Raw genomic sequence first — 20,978 nt, 5'->3', positions numbered from 1 at the left:
AGAGTAAAGAGCTCGATAAGTTGGCTGTCAGACACTCAGGACGAGTGTACAAATTTAGCCACTGAAACGTTGACAACGGCCAGACCGTCGGCAGCCTAACCCTGGAGGAGCGGTCTCGGCAGGTTGGTGTAGTGGCCGAGTACTTCAGCAAGGCCCGGCCAAGTGTATGAAGCGCAAGTAATGTGACCGTCCGGCCTTCAAAGATGCGCTACTCGAATTTCGTTGGTCACAGTCCGAAGTCTTGGAATAAGACCAATGACCGTGGTTTCGCCTCAAAGGTCAGTGACTGCTTGGGAAGCTCGTTACTTCGCAGAGAGCGAAGGGCGCAAGGCAGCTAGACGTCGAGGCTGCTGACGATGTCGCAGTGTGATAAGGCGCCACAGTAAAAGCGCAATCTTGCCACAGGTTCTGACAGGCAACGGCAATCGTAGGTCGGATCGGTCGACCCGTGTACGGATACAAGGTAAGGAGCAATTGGAGATGGTAGTCGGTGGGAGGTTCCGCAATGCGCAGGGGTCTCAAGATAGGGTCGGCGTCGAGGCACCAAAGTTAGGATGCGGGCGCAATGCAAGGGTAGACTCGATATACCGCAGGTGTTTGTGGCAAGTGTCGGAAAGCGGTAGCGCAAGTCAGCGCGACGACAAGATGGCGAAAGAAAGGCGAGGTGTCGGAAGGTTGCGATCGCGTCTTTGGCGGCGGCGTCAGCTTTTGGTGGTTCGGGTTGGGGCAAGGGAAGGATTCGAGTGGCCCGCGACCACACAACCTGACTGCCCAAGCAAGTCAAGACTCACCACTTTTGGGGGTACTTTTGCCCTGTACTAGACTCTGCGCGAAGGAAGAAAATGGAATAATGACCAAGCCACGAATTGAGAAAAGTCCAAGTCGAGAGATTGCCGTGTAACGTCTGCAGCAGCTGCGCGACTTGCGGGGTGGGTGAGCAAAGGTCAAGCAAGAGAGAGGATGAAGGGGAAGAGTTGAGATTGCTACGGATACTATCGCAGTCGAAAGATTCGACAAAATCATGAACAGCACCCGCAGGCCGCCATCAGCATGATCAGCGAACGACAGGCAGGGGTGGATAGGTACGTAAGGGGGTGAAGGGGAAGACCTGAGAGAGACCCGCCACCACCTCAATGTTCCTTCGTCTCCCTCCTCTTTCCTTCCACTTCCTACCTGCTCCCCTCCTCTCGTCCCGCAATGTAGCCGCATTGGAGGTTCTGCTGATCAGGACGGCTTACATACGCGTGTATTGATGCCTACTCACAGCTAACCCTGTCCAGATGGCGCTAAGATGCAACGCAGACAAGGGTGGCATAGCACACCTGGCGAGTCCTGAACTCTCGAGTTGTGGTGGGTTGCCGACACTCGCATATCTCGTAGTTTATTCGGATACACGCTCACCCCAAAAGATTGGGCGATGGATAATTCGGGTAGCGTTCATACCCCTCCCTGCTGCCCACACGTTCTAGGTCCAAAGACGTTAGGAACATGTCTCTTACATGCTTCTATCCGAGCTGCATTGTATGCCTGCATATGGGTACAACACTCCATAAGCAGATAGGGAACCCGAAGCGCACTTCAGCACCAATGTAAAAAGATAAACCCAGTCCCCAAGCTTGGTGTCGGAAGTCTCCAGCAACTTCTTGGCTGGGATGGAACCCTGAATAACTTTGAGTGCTAGCGGCTCAAAACCGCATTCTGGACCTGCGACGGACTTAACGGAATTAAGAGTGGACTGCTGTCAGCGACGGCCATCCAGTCCTTGGTCTGGAAACCTTGGTTGACGTTGCCATGTTAGAGATTCAGTACAGCGCAAGAGTCATACTACGAAAGCTTATGGGGTATGCGGAATAGTGCAAGGTCATGCACGATGTTTCTACCGGCTTACCACGGCCCAGTGACCTGGACGTCGGCCGGATCATCATCGGTCTTATTCTTGTTGCGTATAAACGGCTTACACGCAAGAGATATGGGACAAGACATTAGGTACTTACGCAGTACTGACCTTACTGTAGGTAGGTTATCTGCAAAAGGTTCGAGTCATGAAGAGATGGACAGTCACTAAGCAACATCATTGTCTCCATCACCCCGCGCACAAAAGATGAAGCAAGCCTGGGCCAAAATATTGCAATATTGCGCTCAATCAAGAGCTGGAACTGGCGGAGAAAAATACAGGCATGGAAAGGTAAGGTACGGATACATGGCTCACGGTCCGCCAGCTGAGCTGATGACGAAAGCGGGGTGGCTTGGAGGCTTGGAGTCAAAGAAAGAACACCCCACTTGATGAATAGCCCGTATAGCAATGTAACCCTCCAATAGGAATCCTTTCCATTTGACGTCAACCTCACGTCCCCCCAATTCCCCAGGCTTATCGCTCCGATCCAATATTGGCTGCTGCTCTGGGTGTTCGACCAACACCAATAAACCAGACAACCTCAACATCATGTCGAATGCTTATGCCCAGCAGCTAGTCTGACCTGCACCAGTTACACAGGCATTCAAGCACATACGAATACACGGTAGCCTAAACATGATAACCAACTCCTCTGCCGATCTTCTCGGGTGCTCCGCTGCCTCCGCAACCGCCAATTCCCCCTCTTCATACGCCGACAAGGGTGCCATTGGTACTCTTGTGCGCCTTTTCTCGGTCGCTGGCCGTGTGACTCATCTAGTCGACGAAACGGCACATGTGCCCAACCTATAATCACTCCATGGACCGTTACCATTAGGAGAACCTGAGACTCTATCGCCGAGTGCCAGTCGTATTCCGACATCCAATTTACCCTCTCCTCCTCGATTTGTCAGCGACTCATCGCCGAAGAACGCAAAACCATCTGAAGTCGAGTTCCATCGTGACGACGGCCACCCATCAACATCGTCATCCCATCTCCAGGTCGGCAGTTTCCCCCAGACTGTTCTGGGATTAACGGCCCATCTATCGGCCAGCCTCGGCAGCCTCCCCGGCCTCCATCGGTGAGGGGTCGCTTCCACTTGGAGCCTTTGCACGGTGGGACGAGCCTTTCCTTTGGGAACCTCACGTTGGACCAAGACCTTGACAATTGGTTGGACGACAAGGCCAAGAATTCGGTTCGACAATCTAACTGAGCACAGAAGTCTATTCAAGCTCCCACCGCACCCTACAAGGCTCGAATGGAGAACCAAGAACAAAGTCTAGGCCATTGGATCGAGCCAGTGGGCGGTCCTTGGGGCCCAACTAACCCCTTTACAGCGACCCGGTCGAGTCCCAAATCACCGATTATTCGCCCCCTCCCGTCAGCACTAAACTCATACAGTCCTCGGCTCCTGCCGAAGCGCTGAGCCAAGCCCCTGGAAGCTCCTCACGGGCGATCGCCATGCAGTCGTCGTAAAACGTACGGCGTTGGTAGTCCACTCGACCTTTGCACTGGAGCCCTGAGCCAGGGCTGTCGGCAGTTGTGGATAGAGCGTTCGGGTCCGATGACAATACTCTCCCGTTCCGTAGTGCTCGACCGTTCGGCATACTTCCGCTGTTGTTTCTTCTTTTGTGCGCCCGTTGAGCTGCATCACAAAAGTCCCACTAAGTTCTTGACTAGTTTCAGCAACCTCAGCTGTCGCCCATGTTCTTGAGGGAGCTGAACTGATCAAAGAGGTAGGTTGGTTTCTACGTGAATGCTGTGGCTACTCAACGGTGACTTTGGTCAGTTTCCAATACAGAATAGTCCACTGAATGTTGGTCATTACAAGCAAAGTCCTCTTTAGTACTCGGCGAAACTTGAATGCTGCCGTCTAATTCATTGGCCTCATTCGGCCGTATCTCATATGCATCGCTAAAAGCCCGTGTCCCAAGACTTCATTACAAGTCATATCCCGTCAAGAAATGCAACATAGCGCATACCAACGCCTCTAATGACCTGCCCAAAAACAAAATTGAAAGAAGGCACAAATAACTTGCACCTAACCAGAGCCCCTCTGTTACGCTAGGTTGCTCTTAATGTTGGCATACTGACTGTTGGGGTAGCTCAACAAGTTCTGGTTCGAATCAAGCTTGCCCATCTTGCCCGCCAACACACCCACCAGGCTGCCCTCGCCCTTGCGGTCACCAGCGGCTTCCCAGAAGACGGCGCCGCCGAGCTTATTGTCGAGTAGATACTGGGCCTTGACGCCGGCGCTCGCCGGGTTGTCGTAGCTGATGAGCTCCTTTGTGGAACTGTCGTAGCTGTACAGTGCACCCGCCGTCGAGTCGTACACCTCGACGGCGCCGGCCTTGGGAAGGACCTTGTAGTGCCACACGCCCGGCTCGATGGAGCCCGTCCCGACGCCCGAGTACGGCAGGCCGACGCCGTTGGCCGTGTTCTCAAAGGAGCGGCCGTACAGCGGCAGGCCGAGGACGACCTTGTTGGAGGCGATGCCCTGGGAGAGGTAGTACGCCAGCGCGGTCTGGGTGTCGAACTTTGTCGCCGTCGGGTTGGACGGGTTCTGGTAGAGGTTGGCCTGGTGGCCCGTCGTGGTGTCCCAGGAGCCGGCGTAGTCGTAGGCCATGAGGTGCCAGGCGTCGACGTAGGGGTCCATGCCGCGGAGGTTCATCTGCTTGTAGTGCGAGGGACCCGCGGGGCAGGCAATTGTGAGGGCGAAGTGGTAGCCCGGTGCGTTGGCCGCGGCGTAGGCGTCGAGCTGGGAGCGTACTTCCTTCAGGAGGGCGACGAAGTTTGCGGCTTCCGTGTCGCTGGCTGGGTATTCCCAGTCAATATCGAGACTGCGAAATGGGGGGTTTTGTTAGCGCAAGGCATGCACAAGTGTATGTGAGTCTCTGCGTGTATGTGGTTCTTCTTACCCGTCGAATCCCCAGTCAATCATGAGCTTGATCGCAGAGGAAGCAAACTGCTTACGAGCCGTGTCCGAGGCGGCCACGGCGGGGAACTTGCTGGACCAGGTCCAGCCGCCGATGGAGAGGACGAGCTTGAGCTGGCGGTTCTGCTTCTTGAGGGCGTAGAGCTGCTTGACGCAGCCGTAGGCGTTACCTGCTTGGTTGTCGTCGCCAGAGTACTGGCGTTGCGTGTCTGAATAGGGGTCTGACGAGACTCTGAATTTCTTTTCGTCAGCCTCTTCCCTACTTCTTGCAAACTTTCTACCTTTGTATTTTGGGATCAACTTACACCGTGCCGTCTGTTTGGATATCCGCAAAGGAGTAGAGTAAGTGCGTCACCTTGTCTGCTGGAATGTCTGCTGGTTGGTAGTTCGCCCCATAGACGCCCCTGAAGCAGAAGTTAGCACGGAGGACATCTGGGGTCCCGTTGCAGGTGTAGGGGTTTTCATTTAACGTACCAATTTGTGAAGTACAAGACATTCCTGTATCCCGATGCCGGGGTTCCTGTGCCGGTGGCAGGCGGAGAGGCGGTGCCCGTGCTGGACACTCGCACACTTGATAGAGAAGACGGCGCAGCAGAAGCTGAGGAGGCCGCCGCCGACGTTCTCGCCGACGACGAGGAAACGCCAGGTACCCCCGCCGAAGTCGACGAGGCGAGACGAGAAGTGACAAAGGAGGAGGAGACGGTGATGGGTGAAGGAAGAGACACCGCGGGCGGACTCGTGGGTGCTGCTGTCGCCGCTTGAGAGGTGGGTATCGTGACTTGGGTGGTGGACACCACCGTGCCCGGCTTTCCGCACGTCGGGCGGACGGAGCGGCGCTCATTTACTGGTACCGCGCCGGCCATGGAGGCCAGGACGGCGAGGAGAGGTAGGAGGAGGGATGATCCGACCATGGTGGGCGAGACTGCTTCAGCTTTCTGGGAATGGAGAAGGCTGGATTTACCTTGCTTGATCGACAGGGGAAAAGGGGGGAGCAAGGTCTGGACGGGTTGGTGCGAAGATGGACGGCTCTTCTTATTGTTTCTGGGTTATGGTCGTGCTACTTGAGCCTCCCTTTCCCCTTCTCAAGACTCCCACGTTGACTATCCAGAGAGAGTGGGGGAGTGATTCCCGACGATGGAGGGGTATTGCGTGGATGCTTCATGACGAGGAATGAGTAGAGTCTGGTGGTGCGAGTTTCACCAACCTCCAAGACCTTTCCAAGTGATGCTAGAAAGCAGTATTGGAGGCACTGGAATGGGAGGAGGAGAAGGTGGTGGTGGTGGAGTGGCCTTGTGAGCAGCCCCCCTTGACATCGCAGTCGACTACCACGTGTAGGAATGAGAAACCTCCACCCCGAAGTTCTGGATCTCCTCCAGGGCCACAGGGCCCCAGCCAGGGAACATCTGCAACATGGGCTGGAAAAGAAAAAAGGCAAAGGGAATATGAGACTTCCGGCACACGTTTCCCGGAAAGACGCCCATCAACGTTTACCAACTCTGGTTCACTCGTCTGGCTGGAGACAGGACAGGAGATAATGTGACTGGAGCAAGGTTTCTCTCTTCCCAAATCAACTTTGATCGTGTTAATGATGCTTCGATGAGACTTCAAAATTGAACACAACTGCCAACAGAAGCGCTTGATTGGAGTTTCAGAGATATTTGCCCAGTCCAATAGATCATATCCCAAGCATTGGACAGAATCCTTTCGTGTGAGCCTGTTGACAAGCGCTAGTCACTTGTGATGCCTTTGAATATGAAAAGGTGTCTCTGGCACTGGCAGATCGGAGGCTGTTCAAGTGCTGCTAGAAAATATGAGTGAGTATGCAAGGTTGGGTAGAGAATATGGTACGGTGGTAGTCGGACAGGTGCAGACGGCAGATGTATCCGTAGCCTAGGGGTTCCGGATATGCCCCCGCTTTTCCCGGGGAGGTGGCCACGCTGAAGAATGGAAACCCTGCCACTTTTCCAGCGACACCACAGCGGGAGCGCCCGATGTACCTTGCCCGCTGACAGCTGCCATCCGATCCCACCTCAACCTCGCAGGTTCTCAGAATCGAATGCTTTTTTCTTCTTTTACCGGTTCCGTTGCAGCTGTATCCTGATGATTTTTCATTCATCTATTGGAACTTTCCCAGAGCACCATTGTAGCTTTCCATAAATCCAAGCAAGCAGGATCCAAGGGCAGGCCAAACGCCACGAGGGCGTAAAACCTTCCCGGAGGATAGCTTAAGTAGGAAGGCCGTAACATTCCAGAGATTAAAAATTTGACCCGCCCTGGCTTACACGCCAATACATGGCTGACAGCCCACAAACGCTGCGCCGCCTCTGAGAACAATGTCTCGGCTGACATACCTGACTTTCTACCGGTTCTCGGAGGCCCTTCTTCATTTCATCCTTGCTCGATCCAAAAGAATTCAGTATCCAATAGCCTAGTCCTACAGTCTCAGTGACGACGACCTCAAGGCTGAAGCAAAGGCAATAAACTTGGGATACACTGTAATTTCAACTCCAACCCCAGACGAACCAACCACAATGCCCTCATGGTGAATATCTTCAAGACTCAAGACTCAAACTTACACGCAGGGCCACCAAAGACTCCAACAAAAACCCTTTTCCCCTGATGATTCCTATCCAGCCATGTCTCGCTTTCCAAAACGTTAGACAATAAGACTCCCTTTTCTTGACATGAACACAAATCCATTGCAACGCCGGCATCCCGGTTTCGATATTCCTCACAGCCAGGGCTTCTCCGACTTTTTGACTCCCTGGCTTGAAATTCCCCATCCTCAAACTCCCTTGCCACCAAGCCCCTGCGTCCCCATCTTCTCCCTCCCCTCAGCCCTTCCAGCAGGAGCCGGAGCCCTCTCGGCCCTCTCGAGCCACATCAACACTGCAGGCATCGCCGCAAAGGCAACCAACCCGCCAAGCATCGTCGCGACCGACGCCCATCCATCCCCACTCTCCCAAACCCATGGATCCCTTCCGTCCTCCCCTCCTTCGTGTAGATACACAGATATAATCAACCCGAGCAGCCCCTCCGCGCCGGCCAGGAACGCCGCCGCCAGACCTCCGATCGCAAGCCGGAACCACGCCACGCGCGGCACGTCGTAGACCGCCACCACGTACCGCGCAACGACGAGGCCCACCACGATCTGTAGAAGCATCACCGCCGAGACGAAAGGGTCGCTTTGTGAGGTTGTGAGATACCGCTGCTGCTGATCGGAGACGAGGGGCAGTCGTAAGTATTGGCGATATGTATAGACGGTCCATGAGAGCAGCGTTGTTGCGGTGAAGGTGAAGAAGAAGTACGATAATGCGATGCGAACGACGAAGAAGGCGAGCGCGACGTCCCATAGGATCTCAATGACCGAGTCTGTGGTTTTGAAGAAGTAGTCCATGATTGCTGGCTTCAGGTGAGTAGGGGGTGAATTCTTTCTGTGCAGTGTATTTGTTCGTCAAGGTATATTCGTTACCCGAGTTATTCGTGAAATCATTTCGTAGTTGCAACTATCAATCTAAAGGGACAGTCTTTCGCATACTATATACTACCCTTCAAGCTCACGCGATTCCATTTCGTTGATCTTGTGATATGGCATCGCCGTGGATGCCGGCTTCGTGGGGTGACCGTGGAGTGACGATCGGGATTGGTGCTACCCCGGACACACCACCCGTACTGCGACAAGCCTAAATGCCCAGGAGAATGACGTAGATATTTTTGCATCGGACTCCCGCCGGTCAGATGACAATCTGCATGTAATAACCACGGTCAAGACTGTTTGGGATGAAGTGTAATTTTGGGGGGTATCGTCTCTGTCTCCTCACTCCTGTATAATGGGGGGTCATTCCTCTTGCGTTCCATCATCTAAACCTGTAAACCAAAGAAAATGCTTCCATACATCTCTTAAATCTCCGTCTTGGCCAGCTTCTTGGCCAGATCGTCCACCTCCTTGTCCTTGAGCTGGACGGTGGGCTCCTCCTGGGCCTCCTCAGCCTCCTTGGTAAGGATCTCGGCTTCCTTCTCGGCATCCAGCTCCTCTTCCTCTTCGGATTCTTCTTCCTCCTCCTCGTCAGAGTCCTCTCCCTCGAGGTCGCTCAGGCAGTCAAGTCCCCAAGCGTCCTCATCAACGACATCGCCACCAATCTTCTCCTTGCGCTCCTCGAGGAACTCGCGGATGGCGATGATGGAGGGGTCCTCCTCCTCAACCTTGTTGCCGTTGAGCTCAACCTTCTTCAAGGCAGGCAGAGACTCGGTAACAACGCCGGCGATGCTCTCCAGTGCCTTGGGGGTGATGTCGTTGAAAGCCAGGCGAAGTGTCTCCAACTTGTCCTGCTTGCCCTTAGCAAGAGACTTGGCGACAACCTTGGTACCCTTGGGCGTGAGGTAGGCATCGTTGAGACCCAGCTCCTGCAGGTTTGTCAAGTTGGGAAGGACACCGGCAAGGGCCTTGGCACCGTTAATGGTGAAGGTGTTATCCTGGAGATCGAGGATGCGCAGTTCGGTCGCAGTCTTCAAGCCCTCACTAATAAGGTGGCTGATTCCCTCCTGGCGAATACCATTCTGGATCATCCTGATCTCCTTGATCTTGTTGTGAAGGCTGTAGGCCTTGGCCCAGGCCTGCATGCTGCCGTTCTCCAGACGGTTGCGACCGCAAATGACAGTCTCGAGGTATGGGACCTCCTTGCCCTCCTTTCTCGCTGCCTCCTTCTTGGCGTGCAACTCAGAGAGCGCATCAGCCACCAGAATGCCAGCGTGGGGGCCGAGGCCGTTGTTGTTCAGGTAAAGGTGCTGGAGGGGCACGTGGGCAGCCAGGAAAGCAACGACCGGGGCCTGGGTGTTGATACCGAAAGCATTGTCGTTCAGGTTGATCGTCGTGAGCTTAGGGAGGTTGAGAATAGAAGTGAGGAGGGAGGAAAGGGCCTCAGGGATTTCGCTCAGGAGACGGCCGGTAAAGATGTCGGAGAGGTCGGCGGACTAGTCACTTTTGGTCAGTGGATGGTTCTACGTGTGCTGGAAACTCTTGTTCGCCTACCTGGAGGTTCTTCTTGGTGGCCAGGACCTCACCAAGGAGCTTGCAAGCACCGACTCCCAGGGTGTTTCCCAGGAACCTGACCTCTTCGACGTCGGTCGAGCGCAAGTCGGCGATGTGGGGCTCGAGGTCGGCGCCAGTATCGAGCTTGAGACCCTTTCCCTCAAGAGAGAACACCTTGCGCGTGGTCGCCATGATAGATTTGTTGATAAGCAAGGAGTGTTGAAAAGGCTGGGAGCAAGGTGGCAGCGAAGGCGCAAAATGAGTGTATGTCGGGGATGTTTATGGTGGGGGAGGGGTTAAACAAAGTCACTTTATTTTGTTTTCCACACGACCCCCGAGTCACAGTTGCAGGGGGTGAGCCCGGGTGGGTGCCTGTGTGCGGCTTGCCTCTGTGTGCCTGGTTGTGGTCACAGGGTGCCAGGCACCGACTGGCTAGGAGGCGATTGCCGTCATTTACGCTGACAGCTGGCTCCCACTGGCTGCCCTCTGAGGGTACCCCTGACACCTGGCAGAGTTGGTTTGGTAAGTGGACCCACAAGATGAGCTCCGTGAGCCGCGCTGCTCGTCGCGACACCCTGAGGATTGAGCCCAGGCGCAAACATCATTAAAGTTGTCAGGAACGAGGCCGATGTGATTTTTCTAGCGATTGACCTGCATCCCGCTGGCTACTCCCAATTAATTCATCATCCCATCTACGATAGCAGCGCATAGCTTGTTTTTCATTATATTGATCTCCGATCTCTCCCCCCTCTCGCAGCGATAATTCTTACGCTTGATCACCGAACAATCCACAGCCTTTCATCGCTGCCTCTTTCAAAGTGCTAGGTTTCCATCATTCAACGGCCCAACATGGCTCGTGGAGACTCAACACCGCCCGACTCACCCCTCACCTCGGACCACAACGATACCTCCGAGGAGGAGGAGGTCCACGATTATGAGGATGAGTCGCTCCTGCGTCCCTCGAAGCGCCAGAAGCTAGGCGCAGCCTCGACAACGTCTCCTGCGGTGGTCGCGGAACCCGAACCAGAAGCCGTACCCGAGCCGGATCCCTTGGAGGGCATGTCGGACGTGTCTTCGGACACGTCTGGCGACATTCCCAGCTCTCCCATCAACGCCAAACTAGACGAGGAAGACTTCCAGGAGCAGGTAACTTCCTGTGCCTGGGAAGGCTGCGACGCGGGTGATTTTGGCAACATGGACAAGTTGGTGGAGCATGTTCACAGCGATCACATCGAAAGCCGGCAGAAGAAATACACGTGCGAATGGACCGGATGCAGTAGAAAGAGCATGGGGCATGCTAGTGGTTACGCATTGAAAGCCCACATGCGAAGCCATACCAGGGAGAAGCCTTTCTACTGTTATCTACCAGGTTTGTGACCATCCTTTGCAGAGCCTTGGGGCATACCGGCTAACTTGAAGACAGAATGCGATAGATCATTTACGAGATCAGATGCTCTCGCTAAGCACATGCGGACCGTCCACGAGACAGAGGCCCTGCGTCCCTCCGACCCTGTCCCCAAGTCTATGCAAGCGGGCCCCACGGGAAAGGGAAAGCTCAAAATCATCATCAAGACTCCTCAATCACACGCTGCGGGACACGATGATGCCATCGATGACGGAGCTGACGACGACGAGCTCTCTGCCGACCTGTTTACTCCCTTGACTGAAGATCAAGGCTTCACTCCTGAAGAGCTCAAGATCCCCCTTGAGAGGCTATACAAGCTCTGTAGATTCCAAGTCAAGTGGGCGCAAGAGGAGTCGGTCAAGCTGGCGGAAGAGGTCAAGTACTGGGAGAAGCAGTACAAGGACCTGTGGCGCGAGAAGGAGGTTCTCTTCTCCCAGGTTGTCAAGAGTGAGGTCGACTGGCATGAACGCAGGCAGGCAGTCCTTTCTGGCGCAGCAGATGTCCAGCTTTCGGGCGTGCTGGAGAGCCAAGAAGGTAACCAAACAGTCACCAACGGAGAAGGCGCAGACTCCCAGGAAACCTCCAAGGCCGAAGAGACTCTGGCGAATGGAGCTAAATCCACCGAAGTAGCGGCAGCTAGTTAGGGTCAGCGCTTGGTATCCTGGAACCCAGGCGTCCAGTTCTAGTTGGACAGATTGACCTAGGCCGGCGGCAATATCAAGGAGTCCCCTAGGGAATGGGTGACTCCCCAGTTCTGTGCATCTTTTGCGGCTGGTTTATGCTTTTTTATCACCTTATCACAACGCACCTGAAGGACGGTACCGGTGTGCGTGCGTTCGAAGCGGTCGAGGTGGCCGAGGAATTTATAGGAAACGATACAGCTCCGACTTGCCAAAAACAACAGACAGCGGAAAAAGAAGCAGAACGTTGCGCACCCTCGTCAAGGCCGTCATGAGATCAAGGGAAGCAGGAAACGGAGGCGGGCGTCTGGCAGGAGGACGTAAAACGATACCTACTAAAGCATCCCAAGAAGAAGCAAAGAGTATGGACAGCACAACTTGACGTCTCTTGATGCATCACGGGAGTCATGAGGAAGGCGACCAGGGGAATAGGCGCATGGAGTATATGTACACTAGGGAGAGTGTTTCAATTTGCACTTAAAGAAGCAGCTTATGACTGCTTTTCTCATTATCATTTCTTTGCCTGTTTAACCTTGCATAAGACTCCGAACATGCCATCTCACAAAGGTATTTTTTGGCAGCGCAAAGTGTGAAGGGTGAATTTTTTCTTGTATTACCTTAACCACGAGATGACAGTCAAGGCCCATTGGACATAATCAAGGAAAATCATTATTGCTAATTTGCCACCATTCTGTGTTCACCAGCATTCAGATGACCGCCAATCCTCTCGATCTACAACAGCTACAATCTTTCTCTCTCTCTTTTCGCTTTTCCGTTTCCACTTTACAAACCCTTCTTCTTGGATCTATACGACTCGGTATTCTTAAAGGGGAACGAGCTCGTGTCCTTGTCGTAGCCGTGCTTCTTGCTGCGTCGCGACTTGTCCCCGGCGAACATGAGGCACCACAGCCCCGAGACGGCGAAGATGGCGCTGCCGAGGCAGCCGAGGGCAAAGGCCGTCTGCCCCGTTCGGAGCCATCTGCTGTAGCAGTAGAAGCCGGCCGAGGCGTGGTGGACGGAGGAGAGGATGAGAGCTGCGTTTGCGTAGGGGGAGACTGTTCCTGCGGGTGCTGTTTGGGAGGTTAGTTGTGCGAACCGGGAATAGACTAAGAGATTTGGTGTCCGGGCATCAAGGGGACGGAGGGGGGATGACGGGAATCGTACTTAGGTCCTCTGATGCGAGGGGTAATGCTCCTGAGAGGGTCACGACGAGGAGGCCTAGGGTCAGGAGGGCAAAGCCTAGGGAACGGGCGAAGTAGTCTTCTAGAGCTGGGGGTTATGTTGGTCAGTCAGTCAACTCTTCGGGACTCACACGAGGTGGGTGGGATGGGGGCGACGGAGAGACTTACAGCCTGCGGCGTACTGGTAGTCATCGGGGCGGAGGAGGTTGGTGATGAAGCGCGGCCATATGATGAGCGGGACGGCCTGGGTCACGAGCCAGCCCAGGTTTCCGAAGCTGAAGGTTGATATCGCCTATTGGTTCGTGGTAGGGCTACATGTCAGCTAGGATTTCTATGAGACGAGCATGGTGGATGGAAGATGGCTTACGTCCATTGGGTGATACGGTGAGCAGTTTTCGACTTCTTTTTTGTATGACGAGTGATCTAGGTGGAATTGAAAAGTTGAAGGCTACGGATCACTGCTGTAAGAGCTTGCGTTGCTGTATTAATGAAGCTTCGTAGAGCGTTGCCTCGCGTGGAATGAGGTGACTTCAAGGTTGAGCTCAGGGAAGAGAGAGCTACGACGAACCGACGTCATTGGACGGGCCCCCGGCACCGCGTCCCCTTGCCCGCCATGGCTTCCATAGTCTCGATTACCACTTGACGGCCTGCGTCGGCCAGCTGCAATGCCCCCTGTAATCCTGTCAGGTCCTCAGGGGCCGATGCCGCGAGGGGCGCCCAGGTCCCTGTCCACTTTTCACCATCCCGCCACTGAGTGGATGCCGATTTCGCAAAGCCTAGGCGCGCCTGCACTGTCAGCAGTGTTGACTCTGCGAAAAAAAAAACCCAGTGGTGGGGGATGGATTTGCAATCAACGATTAATTCCCATCCACCACTCGGTTTGCGCATCTCCGGCCTCGCGGGACACAAGGAGGAACCACAGGTCTTCCACAACCAAGATAGGCTCTCTCCCATCGTTTTCATACTCGTACTTGGACGAACGGCTTGTGTTCTCGCGTCTCTCTCACACCCCGCTGCGTTGCGACTCACACTTCTTATCGTCAACTTCTCCATCGCATCGCATCCGCGCATTGCCCCGCCATCTTCGACATCCCGCCTCCCCTCCTTTCCCTTCCCACTCTTCCTCCCTCCCTCACCTCCTCTACGCCTCACGACACTACGACCAGAAAATCCTCCAATATGAGCGCAATCCTCTCCGCAGACGACCTGAACGACTTCATAAGTCCAGGCGTAGCCTGCATAAAACCAATCGAAACCCTCCCCTCCGCGCCCCCGCAACCCCCCCTCGACGCCTCCCTCGAACACGAAGTCATCCTCGACGGCCAACCAGGCTCCGACGCCAACGCCGCAGCGAGCAACGCGCCCCCCGCCGAAATCTCCCTCACGGACTGCCTCGCCTGCTCGGGCTGCGTCACCTCCGCCGAGGCCGTCCTCGTGAGCATGCAATCCCACACCGAGGTCCTCAACACCCTCGACTTCGGCCCGTCCCTCCGCATCGTCGGCCCGGACCCGACCACGGGCGAGTTCCGCGTCCAGGGGCTCGAGGACGAGAGCAGGATGCTCTTCGTGGCGAGCGTCTCGCCGCAGACGAGGGCGAGCCTGGCTGCTGCTGCGGGGGATGGCACGACGGAGAGGCAGGCGGGGTATATGCTGGACGCGCTCTTCGGCGGCGAGCAAGGTCTTGCCAGCGGGGGAAAGCACGGGAACGGGTTCACGTGGGTGTTGGATACCAACGTTGCGCGCGAGGCGTGTCTTGTTCTCGGGGCGGATGAGGTCCTGGGCGGTGGCAGCAGCCCAGCGGCAGCAGGCGCTTCGCCGTCCCCGTCACCGTCGACCCCCGCGACCAAGCCGATTCTCACATCCTCGTGTCCTGGGTGGGTGTGCTACGCCGAAAAGACGCACCCCTACGTCCTCCCGCACCTGTCGCGCGTGAAGTCGCCCCAGGCGCTCATGGGCACCCTCCTCAAGACGACGCTGAGCAAGAAGCTAGGGATCCCGCCCAGCAGGATCTGGCATCTGGCCGTCATGCCGTGCTTCGACAAGAAGCTCGAGGCTAGTCGCGAGGAGCTGACGGATTCGGTGTGGGGTCCCGACGGGGACGGGAAGCCCGGTAGAGGGGTCCGCGACGTGGACTGCGTTATCACGAGCAAGGAGGTTCTCATGCTGGCCGAGTCAAGGGGTTTCAATTTCTTTAATCTACCGCGGGCTAAGCCACCCGCCGGTGTTCTCCAACGTACGCCGTTCCCGGACGCGAGGTTGGAAAAGTTCCTCTTCCCGGCCCGTGGAGCCCACCGCTCTTCCGTGGCCGCTGGCTCCTCCGGCGGCAACCTCTACTTCACCCTCCAGACCGTGGCCTCCAAGCACCCCAACTCCCAGATCCAAGTCATCCGCGGCCGCAACGCCGACGTCGTCGAGTTCGTCGTCGCTTCCGCCACGGGCGACCCCATCTTCAAGGCTGCGCGGTACTACGGCTTCCGCAATATCCAGAACCTGGTCCGCAAGCTGAAGCCGGCGCGGCCGTCCCGTATGCCCGGCGGCAAGGCGTTTGGCGCCGCTAGGAGACCTACAGGGAAGTCTGCCGGGCTCGAGTACGCCTACGTCGAGGTCATGGCCTGCCCCGGCGGCTGCACCAACGGCGGTGGGCAGATCAAGGTGGACGACCCGATCGTCGTGGAGCGCAAGGGTTACGAGAGCAAGCCGGGCCCTCTGGAGCAGAAGGATTTCCTGGCCGAGGTCGACGAGGCCTACTTTTCAGCAGAGGACTCTGACGGCGAGGAGAGCAACGGTATTACTCAAAACGGTGACGGTCTGCAAGTAGCAGACGACGTTGTTGACGGAATTTCGCCTTCTTACATTCGAGATACCCTGGCGCATTGGGCGGATTGCACTGGCATAGACTTGGGTAGACTGGCCCTCACCACGTATCGCGAGGTGGTCAGCGACGTGGGCAAGGACAAGGCCAGCGACACGGAGCGCGTCGTTCAGCTGGCGGGAAAGATTGGTGGAGGCTGGTAGTCTTTTTTTTTGCTTGTTTCTTCTTTCTCTCTCTGTGAAGGAAAGGAAGAGTCAAATTAGCATAGCAATAATTTCATCCTTCCTTTGTGCCTCGCTTGGCGAAGCCGAATCCACCTCTTCCAGTCCCATCCGGTCCGCGTGGAGCTCGAATGGCCTGCTTGGGCTGGTCCTCGACGTCTCTCGGGGTTGAACGTCCAGAATGCGGGTTGTACGTGTTGTACGTGTTTGGGCTGTCGCCGCCCCCACGCTTCTGCATCCCGAAGCCGCCTCGGGGTGCGTATCCGGGGTCGTAGAGCTCACGACCGCTCTCGGCGCGAACGGCGTCGGATCGACTGCTACCAGGTCGTCGTAGGTCGTCTTGTCGATTCGAGTTCCCTCGGTATCCACCACCGCCGCCGCCGCCACGACCCCGTCCTCGTCCACGGCCGCGCCCTCCACCTCTTTCGTTCTCGGTACCTCCTCCTCCCCCTCTAGGTGGCGTGACTGTCCCACTCGGGCTCGAAGCGCCAGAGGAAGGGTTCGACTCGCCAAAGATCTTTGCGCGCGCCTCCTCGTACCGCCGCTGCTTCTCCTCGAGCTCACGCTGCTGCTTAGCGCGAATTTCCTCGGGCGTGAGCTGCGGCTTCTTCTCGGCGTGCTGATCGTCGGCGTCATCGTCGGCGAGGGAGAGGTGGGAGAGGAGGCCGGTGACGGGGTCGCGCCGGGCGATTGTTCGGGGCGCGGGTTTTCGGCTCAGGACTTTGACCTGGGGTTTGAAGCCCGTGGCGAGGGGGACTGAGGGTTGGGCTTCGAGGAAGGTCATTGGTGTGGGCGTGGGGGAGTCACTAGTGAAGGTTGAAGTTTGTGTTAGCTGCTTGCCTCTTCTTTTTTTTTCCCTATTGACAATTATTGCCATTGGCAGTACAAGGAATAGGTTAAAGAAAAGGCCAAAGTTTGGGCACGTGAAAAACTCCGGGTAAAAAGACATACGCTGATTCCCAAAGCTTTCGATTCTGCTCGGCATGCTGGGCGAGCCGCTCTGCCTTGGTCATCGGTACCTGTGGTTCAGGCTGCACCTCTGTGGGTTGGGCGTCAAGCTTGTCGGCTGCGGACTCCCAGTCATCATCCTCCCAGGCGTCAGGGACGAGAGAAGCGCCGCCCTTCTTGACCATCTTTTCAGCTTCTTGTCGGGTGGTGTTTCCTGAAGCGACCCAAGTTTGTGATAACGTGACCGTGATGGTGGGGGTGGGTGAAGCTTCACTAGGGTGTCGAGGCCTGCCTGCAGAAAGGTGGTGGGCGATCGATCGGTTGAGGAAGCTGAGACCTGAAAGGGAGGAGAGAGGTGTGCTGTGACCGTGACGAGGCGAGCGGTGATCTCGGGCTAATGTGGGAGCATTGGATGGGTGGATAGGATAAAGGTGAGCACACAAGAACCAAAAATGGCAGGTTGTCCAGAGGGTGGTGAAGTCGATGCTCACAATGATGTTAAAGGTAGAAGGGTGAAAAAAGGTGGGATGAGATGAGTGAGGTTAACGGACCCCTTGTCGGTTGTGCCTTGGTCAGAGGCGTCCGAGGCGGCTACGGCTTTTTTTTTTTTTTTTTTTAGCTCCCCTCAGCTGAGCCATGGACATGATGTTTACTTTGACTTTGGCCTCTATCTGGGCGAAAAATTATGTACTACATAAGTATTCTCTCCGGACTTGTGTGGAGGGGCACCCAGGGGTCAGCAGGCGCATCGGATCTTGGAAACACCCTTGGAATGGTGGGGTTGGCTGGGCCCGGGTGACAGCTGGAGGCAGGCGAGCGATGTCCATCTCACCTCATACCTGACTTACCACTCTATCACTCACTGCGGTGCTTGGGCAGAGCTGTGACGGAATAACCTCAACTTTAGCTTCTTCAACAGGATTTAGCAAAAGGTCCCACATTTCAATACTTCCCTCCTAACTCTCGAGGCCTTTGTTCAATAATCTCCTGAAACCCTGTCCGCCGGTTCTTGGCACATCCTCCTACTGCCCAGTCGGGATTCAAGGTGAGTTCACGAGCTACAGCTGAGCGGTGGTACAAACACCCAACCCCAGGATATACATGGGCAAACAGCTCATCACTTTTCAGCAACCCGCGTTTACACAACGTTGAAGGAAATTTATTTAGCAGCAGATACAATGGCAGCAGGTGGCGTAAAGCTTCAGACCCCCAGCTCCGAGGCTGGAGGAAGCATCCGAGACGACCCCAAAGCTTCCTCGGCGGCGGTAGCGGCCGCACCCAGCTGGAACAATAAGAAGTTTAGAGAAGAGTACGAGTCTTTCAAGGCGAAACTTCTCGACCAGAGATTCGACCCCAGTAAGTGAACCTCGTTCGCTTCAATTCCAAACTCCCCCCCCCCCCCCCCGCTTGTGAGGTGATTTGATGGCACCCACCTTAACGACATGGTTGAAGCAAGTCAAGAGAAAGAGATGAGAGGGCTAAGCTTACAAAAATACTTCCAAAAAACAGAGCATTTCCCGGACCCGTTACTTCCAAGAAGCGGCTCCGATCCCCGAAATAACCCAAAGACGACGCCGGAGGCTGAGCGACGCATCGACAAGATTATCGCCGAGTACAAGGCAAGAAATTAAAGAGTCAAATTTCGCCTAGGTCGCCATTTGATCTATCTTATCAGGTCGGTCAGTTGGTTCAAGGGGAGTGAAGGGGAGGGGTTCAAGATATTCGTTGATCCATGCTCAAAATCTGCAACTGAGGTGGGAAAGAACGAAAGAACAAGAGAGGTATTGAAGGATTTTGACCTCTTCATTGTGTGTTTGAGAGTACGTTGTCTACATCAACTCTTTGTCTAGCTTGTATGATGCCCGAAATAGAGGGGAGTTTCAACACATTGTTTTTGCGTGAAAGGAGCCGTTTCATTCAACTTGATCTTTCTCCGTTGTCAAAACCCATGAAAACCACGAACCTTGGAAAAACCTAGGAAAAGACAAGGCATGGTAACTGTCTGAATCACAGAGAGGCCGAGTGACTGCTGGAGCCTTGTGGGGCTTTTCGAGTCTTGAGGTGTATACGGAGATAGGTTGGTAGGGTGAGGTAGTCACGCGGACCAGGCAGGTCGGTCATTCACTCTCAACCACCAACCACCCACCCGACCTTATTTCCTCGCCTTGCCTCGCCTCGCCCTCAAAATTGTGACGGAGATGGCTCAGCCCAGCCCAGCAAGGTCAGACCGGGCAAGGAAGTGAATAAAAGCTCCCCTCCAACTTCTTCATCTGAAAAGTCCCATTTTGGCCGTGTAATTTCCCTAATCAGGCAAATAGCCATCTCCGTTGTTTCGTTCACTCACCTCTTCGGCCACCGCCCATATTCGAGAAACCGCCCTTTTCGTCCTTTGAACGATCTATAAAGGCGTACTCGGGCCCTACTATTGTTAGCATCTTTCTCTGGTTCTTTCTACATCCTTCATACACCTTGCGGATCTGAAGAAGAAACGCAAACATATTGTAACAACGACGAAGACTTGAAAAACGACTTGGGCCTCGATATCAACATCTTTTCCAACTCGACTTGCTCAAGACTCAAGGCAAAAATCCTTCCTCAATCTCAACTTACTCTCCTCCCGCTTTAATCGCCTTGCGATTTCCAACCGGGCATAATAAGTATAAACTTCCGCCTCGGCCTCAAAGTCCAACCAACCAACTTCACCATATCGAAGGGGCCAATCCAGGCCAAAGGGAGCACTTACACTACATCAAACACCTCAACTACAAGACTTCACAATGGCCAACCCCCAAACCCCATCCACCGGTGCCGGCGCCGGCCCCAACATCCTCACACCAAACACCAACGCCTCCAACCTCAAGCCCATCACCAAAATCAGACTCTTGCCCTCCAAGCCCATCCTCACCCCGCCCACGACAACAGGCACAACCACCCCGAACCCCGGCACCAAGCCAAAGGCGATCAAGCTCAAGCTCAAGGCCTCGTCGTCCTCGTCTCCAGCCTCCGCCGCCAGCCGCCGCCGGAAACTCCACCGCCACCGAGACGTCGCGGGCTCCCGTCAGTCTCCCGAGCCCAGGACCCCGGCACACCCAGCCGCAGCGGGGAGCCCATCGACAACAGACACGGAGTCGACAGAGTCAACGGTCTCGGAGACGCCCACCCCGGAGGCGCCGGCAACGGCACCAGTCAGAACCTACCCCTCGAGATTCGCATCCCTCTACGCCACCGCCGCCCGCGTCGACCACTGGCTCAACCAACAAGTCGCGCTCCACGCGGCCCGCGTATCCCCCTTCTCCGCCTTCTCCGCGGCGGCGGCGGCGAACGCCGACCCCAAGCAGAAGCCGAGGATCCTCATCTCGACGCGGAATCTCACGTGGATGAGAGCGAGTAACGGCGTCTGGGTGAAGGTCCCGCTTGCGAGTTGGAAGGAGAAGCAGATGAGGCCTATTACCCAGGATGTGTTGTGACCGAATCGTGGTGGTGAGTGAGTATGTGAAGTATACATGCACACATGCACAGCCAACGGCGCGCAGAGGAATAGAGAGAGAGAGAGAAAGAGAGCAGAGAAGAGCATCGTACATATGGGCACCGATGTATACTGCCCACCGGGGACAAAAGAGTTCCCACTTACGACTTACGAACTTGGTTCCAAGCATCAGATCGAGCGTTCGTTTAGAGAGATACCCCTTCTCCACCGTTGGATTTCGTCAGATACAGGAGAAGAAAAAGGGGCACGAGCAACAATGTCTTGGAGGAACAATGTCTTGTTTATCGGAAGCATACGGTATACCCAAAGGCGTTACGGCATTAGAAGGGACTACAGAACAGGATCCCACGTGAAGAGAGTCCTGGAGATTTCTCATGGGGGAGAGGGG

At 55.4% G+C, this 20,978-nt stretch overlaps 11 protein-coding genes across 11 annotated transcripts; 5 read left to right on the top strand and 6 right to left on the bottom strand.

The window, feature by feature from the left end:
• Positions 1-334: 334 nt before the first annotated feature.
• Positions 335-1,209, bottom strand: CABS01_14922 (uncharacterized protein; the record flags this gene model as incomplete). Its single annotated transcript, XM_060548260.1, has 2 exons — positions 335-687; positions 792-1,209. 2 exons carry the CDS (start codon positions 1,207-1,209, stop codon positions 335-337), a joined length of 771 nt encoding a protein of 256 aa, XP_060392256.1.
• A 1,321-nt stretch (positions 1,210-2,530) lies between these two features.
• Positions 2,531-3,368, top strand: CABS01_14921 (uncharacterized protein; the record flags this gene model as incomplete). The annotated part of the gene is made up of 3 exons (XM_060548259.1): positions 2,531-2,657; positions 2,730-2,973; positions 3,230-3,368. 3 exons carry the CDS (start codon positions 2,531-2,533, stop codon positions 3,366-3,368), a joined length of 510 nt encoding a protein of 169 aa, XP_060392255.1.
• A 583-nt stretch (positions 3,369-3,951) lies between these two features.
• CABS01_14920 (chitinase 1) lies at positions 3,952-5,738 on the bottom strand (the record flags this gene model as incomplete). The annotated part of the gene is made up of 4 exons (XM_060548258.1): positions 3,952-4,732; positions 4,811-5,059; positions 5,133-5,231; positions 5,302-5,738. The coding sequence occupies 4 exons, from the start codon at positions 5,736-5,738 to the stop codon at positions 3,952-3,954; spliced, it is 1,566 nt and encodes a 521-aa protein (XP_060392254.1).
• Positions 5,739-7,612: 1,874 nt separating this feature from the next.
• Positions 7,613-8,224, bottom strand: CABS01_14919 (uncharacterized protein; the record flags this gene model as incomplete). Its single annotated transcript, XM_060548257.1, has 1 exon — positions 7,613-8,224. One exon carries the CDS (start codon positions 8,222-8,224, stop codon positions 7,613-7,615), a length of 612 nt encoding a protein of 203 aa, XP_060392253.1.
• A 503-nt stretch (positions 8,225-8,727) lies between these two features.
• CABS01_14918 (ran GTPase activating protein 1) lies at positions 8,728-10,048 on the bottom strand (the record flags this gene model as incomplete). Its single annotated transcript, XM_060548256.1, has 2 exons — positions 8,728-9,798; positions 9,857-10,048. The coding sequence occupies 2 exons, from the start codon at positions 10,046-10,048 to the stop codon at positions 8,728-8,730; spliced, it is 1,263 nt and encodes a 420-aa protein (XP_060392252.1).
• A 657-nt stretch (positions 10,049-10,705) lies between these two features.
• Positions 10,706-11,905, top strand: CABS01_14917 (uncharacterized protein; the record flags this gene model as incomplete). Its single annotated transcript, XM_060548255.1, has 2 exons — positions 10,706-11,225; positions 11,280-11,905. 2 exons carry the CDS (start codon positions 10,706-10,708, stop codon positions 11,903-11,905), a joined length of 1,146 nt encoding a protein of 381 aa, XP_060392251.1.
• An 819-nt stretch (positions 11,906-12,724) lies between these two features.
• CABS01_14916 (uncharacterized protein) lies at positions 12,725-13,495 on the bottom strand (the record flags this gene model as incomplete). The annotated part of the gene is made up of 4 exons (XM_060548254.1): positions 12,725-13,011; positions 13,106-13,210; positions 13,291-13,414; positions 13,490-13,495. 4 exons carry the CDS (start codon positions 13,493-13,495, stop codon positions 12,725-12,727), a joined length of 522 nt encoding a protein of 173 aa, XP_060392250.1.
• Positions 13,496-14,301: 806 nt separating this feature from the next.
• Positions 14,302-16,137, top strand: CABS01_14915 (iron only hydrogenase large subunit domain-containing protein; the record flags this gene model as incomplete). Its single annotated transcript, XM_060548253.1, has 1 exon — positions 14,302-16,137. The coding sequence occupies one exon, from the start codon at positions 14,302-14,304 to the stop codon at positions 16,135-16,137; it is 1,836 nt and encodes a 611-aa protein (XP_060392249.1).
• Positions 16,138-16,210: 73 nt separating this feature from the next.
• Positions 16,211-17,288, bottom strand: CABS01_14914 (uncharacterized protein; the record flags this gene model as incomplete). Its single annotated transcript, XM_060548252.1, has 2 exons — positions 16,211-16,961; positions 17,107-17,288. 2 exons carry the CDS (start codon positions 17,286-17,288, stop codon positions 16,211-16,213), a joined length of 933 nt encoding a protein of 310 aa, XP_060392248.1.
• A 993-nt stretch (positions 17,289-18,281) lies between these two features.
• On the top strand, positions 18,282-18,734 carry CABS01_14913 (uncharacterized protein; the record flags this gene model as incomplete). The annotated part of the gene is made up of 2 exons (XM_060548251.1): positions 18,282-18,459; positions 18,613-18,734. 2 exons carry the CDS (start codon positions 18,282-18,284, stop codon positions 18,732-18,734), a joined length of 300 nt encoding a protein of 99 aa, XP_060392247.1.
• A 1,146-nt stretch (positions 18,735-19,880) lies between these two features.
• Positions 19,881-20,570, top strand: CABS01_14912 (uncharacterized protein; the record flags this gene model as incomplete). The annotated part of the gene is made up of 1 exon (XM_060548250.1): positions 19,881-20,570. The coding sequence occupies one exon, from the start codon at positions 19,881-19,883 to the stop codon at positions 20,568-20,570; it is 690 nt and encodes a 229-aa protein (XP_060392246.1).
• Positions 20,571-20,978: the final 408 nt, after the last annotated feature.

Source organism: Colletotrichum abscissum, assembly GCF_030869225.1.
Source record: "Colletotrichum abscissum strain IMI 504890 chromosome Unknown Scaffold_60.1, whole genome shotgun sequence".
NCBI lineage: Eukaryota > Fungi > Ascomycota > Sordariomycetes > Glomerellales > Glomerellaceae > Colletotrichum > Colletotrichum abscissum.
This window is presented reverse-complemented; position numbering and strand designations above follow the sequence as displayed.